This window comes from Rutidosis leptorrhynchoides, chromosome 2 (assembly GCF_046630445.1).
Source record: "Rutidosis leptorrhynchoides isolate AG116_Rl617_1_P2 chromosome 2, CSIRO_AGI_Rlap_v1, whole genome shotgun sequence".
Lineage (NCBI taxonomy): Eukaryota > Viridiplantae > Streptophyta > Magnoliopsida > Asterales > Asteraceae > Rutidosis > Rutidosis leptorrhynchoides.
Window position 1 is genome coordinate 470,692,260 of NC_092334.1, and position 9,605 is coordinate 470,701,864.

Below are 9,605 nucleotides of genomic sequence, written 5' to 3' on the forward strand. Positions count from 1 at the left end.
TTTTAAGCATGTTTATTCTCAGGTGATTATTAAGAGCTTCTGCTGTTGCATACTAAAATAAGGACAAGATTTGGAGTCCATTCTTGTATGATATTATGTAAAAACTGCATTCAAGAAACTTATTTTTGATGTAATATATTCTTATTGTAAACCATTATGTAATGGTCGTTTGTAAATGGTATATTTTAGATTATTATTATTTGATAATCTACGTAATGCTTTTTAAACCTTTATAGATAAAATAAAGGTTATGGTTGTTTTAAAAATGAATGCAGTCTTTGAAAAACGTCTCATATAGAGGTCAAAACCTCGCAACGAAATCAATTAATATGGAACGTTTATAATCAATACGAACGGGACATTTCACGAATCATGTCAACTCCATACAAAAGTTCAAAAGCAGCCAAAGCAAGAACTCATATCCGTACTCTCAGCATGGCCATTCGCCAAATGGGAGATTGATATAGTAGGACCGTTAACAGAAGCTCCAGGAGGAATATTGTTCTTAGTAGTAGAAATGGATTACTTCACCAAATGGGCCGAAGCTAAGCCACTAAAAAACAACAGGGAAGCACATCGAAAAGTTCGTATGGGAACACAGAGTGTGTAGATTCGGGATTCCCCAAGAGATCGTTTCAGACAACGGTAAGCAATTTGCTGAAGGAATATTTCCTAAATTTTGCGAAAGGTTGCAGATCAAGTAAACCTTCACTTCCGTATACCACCCTCAAGGGAATGGACAGGTGGAAGTTACCAACAAAGATCTCATCAAGGGAATCGAGAAAAGGCTAGGCAGATGTCATCAAGGGTGGGTTGAAGAGTTACCATTGTTAATATGGGGATATAGAACAACCCCAAAAAGAAGCAACAGAGAAACACCGTTTAGCTTGGCCTATGGAACAGAAGCGGTCCTTCCCACAGAAATTCAAGTGTTAAGCACCCGAACAGCAAACACGGAAGACAACGAAGAAAACCTGCGTTTAAACCTTGACCTGGTCGAAGAAATAAGAGAAGCAGCCCTCATTTGAGATGCCTCTTGCAAGAAAACCATCGAGAAATACTACAACAAAAGGGTGAAACGCACAACCTTCAAAGTGGGGGATTACGTCCTACGACTCAATTCCACCAGCAAGATAGAGTATGAATGAAAATTAGGGGCCAACTTGGAAGGTCCATACATGATCTCTGAAGCCTTCAGCAACGGGTCATACAAGTTGGAAGACACCTCCAGAAAAGCAATACCTCGCACGTGGAATGGAGCCAACCTACAAAGGTTTTACTTTTAAACTTGTTTTTTCCTTTATTATTGTAGGGGATAAAATGTAAAAGGTAGTCGAAGTCTATACACTTCCTACATTGAACTTAATGAAATCCACTACTATATTTTGATTATCCTACGCGTACGTTGTTTCGACGGGTTCAAATAAAATAATCGCACACCCACGATAGCAACAAGAAAGCATGGATAAAATACACATGACCTATGTCATCGATAAATAAAGCAACATATGCATACAATAATTTCCTTCTAAATCCATAAGTAAATATCCACTAGGACGCCAAACGATATTTACTAAGACAAAACCAAACATTATAAAGGTTTCCTTCAAAGAAAGAGAACCAATGTTATAAAGTATTCTATAAAAGAATACAATTACGCTTCTCGAATAATGGAAAGCAAGCATGCTGAAAAATATAGTGCCCCAAGTAGGAGGGTACAATCTGGATAAACGTTTTCTAAAATAAAGAAAACAAATAAAAGCATCGCATAAAGTTTCCTTTAGAAACTGATGCTCCACCAAAAGTACTTTAAATCTCACCTCCTGCATACAGGAAGGGATGAAAGTATAGCAAAAATCACTCCCACATAGGGTTGATATTAAACAAGGCATATCATTAAGTAAAGCGCTAGAAAATGACAAGTTTCCTTTAGCAAAAAGGGAAACTATGAGATATACTACAAAATGCCTCCGGGCACTCATTCAAAAGAATGAACCAAAAAGGTACTCACCAAACGATAAATGATGACTTTATCATCGAACATTTCAAGGCTATGCAAGTAATATAGCCTGTATACGGGAATTCCTGCAATTATTTTATGCACCATAACATGATCAAACATGACGAACAACATACCGAAATATTCAGGAACTAGAATAACATACTAAGCTACAAGCGTAACTACATTGTTCAGAAGGCACAAAGGCCAAATAGCAAATATTCAACAAGGCCTATAAGCCATTACACAACCAAAAAATGCATGCAGGTCTCCAAATCATGATGATTGTTTAAGGGACATAACTGGTCATAAAAAGACTAAGATTAATTACTGGCACCAAGGACACCATCACAAACAGCTAACAAAAGAAAACCACGATTACCAAATGATTGGAGAATTAGGTTTGAGGTTGGGTACCATCAGCAGCAAGCTTGAGCAGATCCACTGGCTTCATATCATGATGAGCAGCAACGACGGCAACATAGTTGAATTGAGCTTTGAGCAACTTGTCACAGGAAGCATCCACTAAGGCACCAGCTTGGTCAGTATATTCTTCAAAATTAGAAAGCTAGATAGTACCTTTGGCTGCAAGCTCCTCGTGGAGCAGACATCGCTCATGTTGCCTCGATGCAAAAATTATGTAAGCAAGATAATCTCTTAGCTCCTTGCTATCCACCAACTATTTACAGATGTAAGGAATCACCTCTGAAACTACTCGTTTGTAATCAGACCAAAGAACCTCATTCCTCCCCCTTTCAGTCTCTAGCTTCACACCCATCTCTACCAAACCTTCCCTACCCTGCCTTTCTAGTGTCTGCAACCTTGTGATCTCATCCCTTGCTGCTTTTAGATCTTCCACCAAAGAGGGGGTCATCAGGATTTGACGCTGCAATTGCTTAATAAGCTCGGCATTGGAAGAGTTAACGAGCTTTAAACCATGGGCTTCAGTCTCTAATGCTATAACATCATCTCTAGAATTCTCATAACGCGAAAGCAAAAGATGATGCATCACTGCAGACTTGTAGTTCTGAATGGCACATTCCTCTATAAACCTCTGGGATCAGCAAAAGCAGATTCAAGCTCATCAGAAACAAGACTAGTGTAACGACCCAAAAAAAATCGCCATTGACGGCGCCGTTAACTTAGGTCCCGTTGCTTGGTCATAGTCCCTATATGAGACGCGTTTGACCAAAATTATGTCGCATTCATTTGAAACGTACAAGACTTAAAAAGTTTAGTTTACCAAACGGTTCGACAACAAGTTTAAGTTTACAAAAGTTATAGAGTATAAATGAAATAACTTGCGACATAATTAGTTGAAAATCACGGTTGCTATAAATAGCGTAAGTATGTAAACATTTGTTTGAATCCAAAGGTGTAAGACCCTAACATTTATTATATGGAAGTGTAATTATGCTACATAAAGTGCAGGAAGCATTGCGTAATTAAACAAAGCTCAGATTCTGCCCAGACATGGGTGCGCGCCGCGCACACCCATGGGTGCGCGCCGCGCACTAGCCCAGCGACAGAATCCTGCTTTTTCTATTTTGAGTTTAATGAGGGGCTTTTTGGTCTTTTCACTTGAGGCCGGATGTGAGGCCATATCAGCTGGTTGGATTCAGTTTTGGATCACATTTCACATCCATAAACACTCTCAAACTATTCTAGAGAGAGGGAGAAATTTAGAGAGATTTGGGGTTTTGGTGAAGAAGGAGCTTGAATTGATCAAAGTCTCGGGTGTTAAAGTTGTTCACCTCGTTCCTAGCTTCGTTTTGGTTATTGTGGTATGTTCTAACTCCGAATTTCATTGTTTGATTTTGATATTAAAGTTAGGGTTTGAACTTAAATTGTTGATAAACCCATTTAAACTCATGAAGTGAGTTTAGTGTTGCTTGTAATCGTGTTTATTGTTATTGTTGGTGGATTTTGGGTTGGTGAATAAATTGGCTATGATTAGAACTTGAATTTGGGTTTAATCACTAGGTTTAGTGATTATGAAAGTGTTAGAACCCGTTTTATGTATTTGAAAGACTAATTTTGGAATTGAGTCAAAATTAGGGTTTATGGGTAATTTTGAGATTGATAAGTGTTTAACACTTAAGATTGGGTTCATTTGGTTTATTAGGATCATTGTCACTAGTGTTAGTGATTATTGGTTAGTTTGGGCGCGTTTTGTGCTTGGAAGTGCATTTGGGTCAAAATGGCACTAAGTGTCGAATTGGGTTGGTTTGTAAGTCAACCCTAATTGTGTATTGTTGTATTTGTGATAATGGAATAGGTGCTTTCCATTGACGAGTCGCGGATTACTTGGAAGCATTCATCAAGGCGACAATGTGAGTGTTAATATCCTATGTGCATATGTATGTGTAGGATGGGTGCGGGTCGGGTGAAGTGGTTCTCGGTTATAGAGCTCACTTCACATATAGGTGGATTTGATGGACTTGTGTGTAGGTCCAATTGGCACGGTTGTGCATTTTGGTTGATTACCTTTGGCGAGGTACACGTTTGTGTGTACGTTATCACACGTGGTTGTGATTTGGATGTTATAACCCCAAAGGCGAAGGGTTGATATTGTTGTGATGTGGATAACCCCGATGTGGTGGATTTTATAATCCCATGACCGTGGGTTTGATGTTGAGAAGTGAATCTCGGGTAGTGCGGATTCATGATGACTCGGGTTGTTCGGTCATCTTGTTGATGAGGTAGTGAATCTCGGGTTGTGCGAATTCACTAAGGCTCGGGTAGTTCAGCCAACCTCGGTTGTTGAATTGGTGAAGAAGTGAATATCGGGTTGTGCGAATTCACTAAGGCTCGGGTTGTTCGGCCAATCTTCATTGTGGTGTTTGGTATTCGGTAATGGGTTAAGGGGTTAACCTTATTCGTTTATATATTGTTATACATATATATTGTTTTATTGTCGTGATGTAGCTAACCCTCCGGGTGTAGCTTCTTGGCGTTGTTCACATCGTCATTGGTGAACTTATGTTTGTTGATGCATATTTTACTTGTTGCTTAGTGATCGTACGGTATGCTTAGATTAGCTTGCCTTTATGCTTGGATGCTCCGGTATGCGGTATTTGATTATTTGTGTGGCGTGTCCATTTTATGCATATATATGTATGTAGTATATTTTCACTCACTAAGCGTTAGCTTACCCTCTCGTTGTTTACATTTTTATAGATTTGCTTGGTGACGGTGGCTCGGGTAAGCGTGTGGACTAGTGGACTCGCATAGTTGCTTTAGAAGATCTTGCTTTTGGATTGATTAGGATTGGGTAGCGTATCCCCAATCGCCATGCTCGGCTTTATTTTGTATTAGAAGTCGTGTGGTCGAAAACTTGTATTTTGGACGAAAGTCGTAAAATGACCGATGTGGGCCCGGTCTCGTAAAACTCATTTTATTATTGGAACGTGTTAGTTTTAACTAATATAAAATGTTGTGAAAAGCGTTTGGTCTAAATGTGTCGGGAAGTCGAAGATCTTTTCGCGTAAAACGGAATTTTTGGACAGCGGGCTGCCAGGCCCTGTGCGCGCTGCGCACAGGTGAGTGTGCGCGCCGCGCACCTCATCTGGTCAGCCCAGTTTTAATTTTTTTTTATGTTGCGTTTTTAGTTGGTAAACGGGTTAGGTTGTTATAAGTGGTATCAGAGCATGGTCTAAGGGATTTAGGTGACTTGAGATAGGTGCCTAGACTTAGACTTTTGTGTGTGCTTAATTTGTTGCGGGACTTGTAGGATTACGGGTCGGAATGGGTTATGGTTAGTGCCTTGCTTGTAGGTGGACTAACGTTTATATTAGTAATGCGGATATTATTAATATATTATTTGTGTTATGGTGTAATTCTCGCGTGTGTTTTTGTCGCGTAGAATTTTGTTTGTGTTGTTTCTATCATCGAGCGAGGCGGTCGTTGTACTAACGAGTTGATGCGGCGTGTGTGCGTAATAAGGACTTGCAAACCTTATTACGGGTGCAAATCGTGTCTAACAAGTGATGTACGATGAGTGTTTAGCAAGATAGGGCAGTGTGGTGCGTTTGGTTTTATACGTTCATGGACTAATCATTTTGCAATCTTTAGAATGGCGACGCGAAACGAGATCGAGATGAATGATGAGGAGTTTAATACTAGAGTTGCGGCCGCCGTTGCGGAGCAAATGGGTGCGTTGGAAGAAAGAATGGATAGGAGGTATTCCGAATTTTGGAGTAGCGGCGAAATGGAGCGTTGTCTTAAGAGCTTCATGAGGACTAAACCTCCGATGTACGATGGGAAACCGGATCCCTTGGTAAGCACCACTTGGATCTCAGATGTCGAAGGGTGTTTTCGCACGATTGAATGTCCTCCCGAGAAGAGGACAAGGCTCGCTACTAGTTTGTTGCGGGGTAGAGCAAAGGATTGGTTGGATGGTAAGATTGATCTTGTCGGTGGTGAACTGTTTATGGTGTTATCATGGGACGAGTTTAAGAGGGAATTCTTCAAGGAGTTCCGGACTTCAGCCGATTTATCGAAAATGCGGAATGAGTTGCGAAATTTGCAACAAGGGTCGATGGACTTGAATACTCTAAAGACGACCTTTATGTCAAAGGCTCGTTTTTGCCCGGAGTATATTGGGAATGATCGGATGTTGATGGAAGATTTCTATCGGACTTTGAATGATGATTTGCCGGGTAAAATCCGCATTGGCCAAGTGAACTCGTTTGCGGAGTTATTTAACATGGCTAGGGGTTTCGAATCACATTCACGATCGAAAGCTATGGAGCTCTCAAGTAAAAGAAGGGTTGATTCGTATGGTGCTCCAAGTAAGAAAACTAAGGGCGCAGGTGCGAGTATGGGTAATGCAGAGAAAGGTTTGACGAGTTCCCGTGCACCCAGATGTTTCAATTGTGGTGTCAGGGGCCACAAGTTGTGGGAATGCACAATGCCGAAGAGTGATGACGGAATGTGCTACTATTGTCATAAAGAGGGACATCGCAAGCCGGATTGTCCCGAGTTGGCGGCTGCGAATGCCGCAAGGAGACGTTAAGGTACGTTTCGTTTTAATAAATATGCACTTTGAATATTTATTTATGTGTCGATGCGTTCGGGTTTGTGGGTTGCATAGTGTTTTGCATGTTATTGTTATGGGTGACGTTCCTAATGGAAGTACCCTATGGTGACGTTTTGATTAATGGGCGAAGGGCGTAAGACTTGGTGTAACCAAGCATTCCTTAGTATTGAGAAATGTTCTACCAAGCCTTGGGAATGGGCTTTGGTGTTCGGATGTTAGAGCGTGTTCGCTCTCGTGTTGAAATTGATGAACCGTGAGGTTCGTCGGGTGGTTGGAACCTTTGAGATCGAGTGTTTTGGATCTCGATGGATGTTGGTAATGGAGTCTACATGACGCGACGTTAGGTGCCTCTTTCATACCTACTAGCGTGGTGTTCGACTCCGATTATGTTGTGGTTACATTGTACTTAGGGTACCGAAGTGAAACCCTTAGGTGCAATGAGTGACTAGGTGGAAGTTGACAAACTATAGCAATTGGATGATTGCGAGAGTAAAGTTTGTGTAGTTTATGATGAACTTTTCGTTCGAAGTGTTTAAGGATTGGTTAAAATCCTCTGTGTGCTCAAGATTGGAGCAAGAAGTAGTGATGGGTCTTGCGAACCCAATTGTTGGTAAAGTCTACCTTTGGTAGCACTGTACGGTAGTACGAGTTGCGGTTATGGAACGTAGTTCCAAGTGGGGGAGTTACACTCCCGCACGAGGAGGTTTTAGTGTGAGATTTCGGACAATGCTTTTGGTAGATCCGAAACTTGTGTTGGGACCTAGTTTTGGTCGATTTGTGGTAGAGTACAATTTCGGTGAATTGTACTTCTGATTTTAGATTTGAAATTATCACCAAGGTGATAATGTGGAAATCTCGTTGAGAGATAATAGACGTGTTTGGCGAGCAAGGTGAAAGTCCCTCGGTTAGGGGATGTGCGTGGTGGATTCTCTTGTAGAGGATTATTGTTTTGTGCCTATGTTAGAAATAGGTGGTTCTCGCTCGATCGTGTGGATGGTTAGTGGTATCTGTTAGGGTTCACTATAGTGTAGCAGAGCGCGATGTTGCACTACTCGTTATTTGAGGCCAAAAGTGCGTATGAGATTGGTGAAGCATGACCTTCGGGGTCCGCTGACTTCATCATGGTATTGTTCATTGGTGGAGCATGACCTTCGGGGTCCGCTGACTTCATCATGGGAGTAGTGTTATATCGGCATGGTATAACATTATCGGGAAATGCGAGTACCAGTGGGAAATGCGAGTACCATTCCTTGCGTGTTGTGTTGTGGGACGTGAATATCGGGTTGTTCGTATTCACAATATTTCGGGTAGTACGATTGTCCCTGTTGGTTGGACTCATAGTTTGAGGTAGTGAATGTCGGGTAGTTCAGATTCACTAAGGCTCGGGTTGTACGGCCATCCTCGGTTATACTATGTGGTGGAGGTAGTGAATATCGGTTTGCGCATATTCACGATGACTCGGGTTGAGCGATCATTTCATTGTGGGATATATGGATTGGGTTGGTGAATTTCGGGTTGTGCGAATTCACTAAGGTTCGGGTTGTTTCGACCATCCTCCATATGTGTTTAGGCTCGGGTTGTTTCGGCCATGTTGTGTTGTGAACTATTGGTTGTTTATACACCAATGGTGGGTTCGCGAGGACCATGTCGTGTGATTAGTGATGCGATAGCCGTGTTTCGCTCACATGTTGTTACGGGTGTGACAATAGTCGATTTTGTACACCTTGGGATTTGCGTTGCCATAGTCGTTTGGGGAACTATCGGTTTTAGCCGTTTGTTTATGATGTTACGATAGTTGCGTATTGGTCGTACTGCGCACTACAAGGGATGTTATGTGGTAAGCGTATCCGTAAGGATTCGTTTGGTTCGGTATTCTTCATTTCGGGTTGTTGACCTAAGGTTGAGACTTGGTTGCTTTTAGCCTTGTACTCGGTAAGGGTACGCTAAGGGATTGATATCTCGGTAAGAGAATGGATGATTTTTTCTGATATGAGGGAATGAGCAAGTGTTAGTGCTCGGATTTGCGACTTGTCGAATGAGTTTTTCCGATATGAGGGAATGAGCAAGTGTTAGTGCTCGGATTTGCGACTTATCGAATGAGTTTTTCAGATATGAGGGAATGAGCAAGTGTTAGTGCTCGGATTTGCGGATTTGATGAATCGCGGGTGACGATTTAGTTGTTAAAGGCGATTCTTTGGGAAGAATTGCTTAGGAAAGTCAGATTGGGACTTATGTTTGAGAACCGTGGAGTGTGGTCTGTTGGTTAAGTGACAAGGATCACGAGGACGTGATCGATTCAAAGTGGGGGAGAGTTGTAAGACCCTAACATTTATTATATGGAAGTGTAATTATGCTACATAAAGTGCAGGAAGCATTGCGTAATTAAACAAAGCTCAGATTCTGCCCAGACATGGGTGCGCGCCGCGCACACCCATGGGTGCGCGCCGCGCACTAGCCCAGCGACAGAATCCTGCTTTTTCTATTTTGAGTTTAATGAGGGGCTTTTTGGTCTTTTCACTTGAGGCCGGATGTGAGGCCATATCAGCTGGTTGGATTCAGTTTTGG

The 9,605-nt window shown here is 41.7% G+C and overlaps 1 protein-coding gene across 1 annotated transcript; it reads left to right on the top strand.

Annotated features, from left to right (window-relative positions):
• The first annotated feature begins 517 nt into the window (after positions 1 to 517).
• LOC139889376 (uncharacterized) lies at positions 518 to 1,028 on the top strand. The gene is made up of 2 exons (XM_071872334.1): positions 518 to 602; positions 733 to 1,028. Exons 1-2 carry the CDS (start codon positions 518 to 520, stop codon positions 1,026 to 1,028), a joined length of 381 nt encoding a protein of 126 aa, XP_071728435.1.
• Positions 1,029 to 9,605: the final 8,577 nt, after the last annotated feature.

Coding starts and splice junctions, on each gene's coding strand:
- LOC139889376 (XM_071872334.1), top strand. CDS start 518: ATGGATTACTTCACCAAATGGGCCGAAGCTAAGCCACTAAAAAACAAC. Junction 603..732: donor AGTTCGTATGGGAACACAGA/GTGTGTAGATTC, acceptor ACCACCCTCAAG/GGAATGGACAGGTGGAAGTT.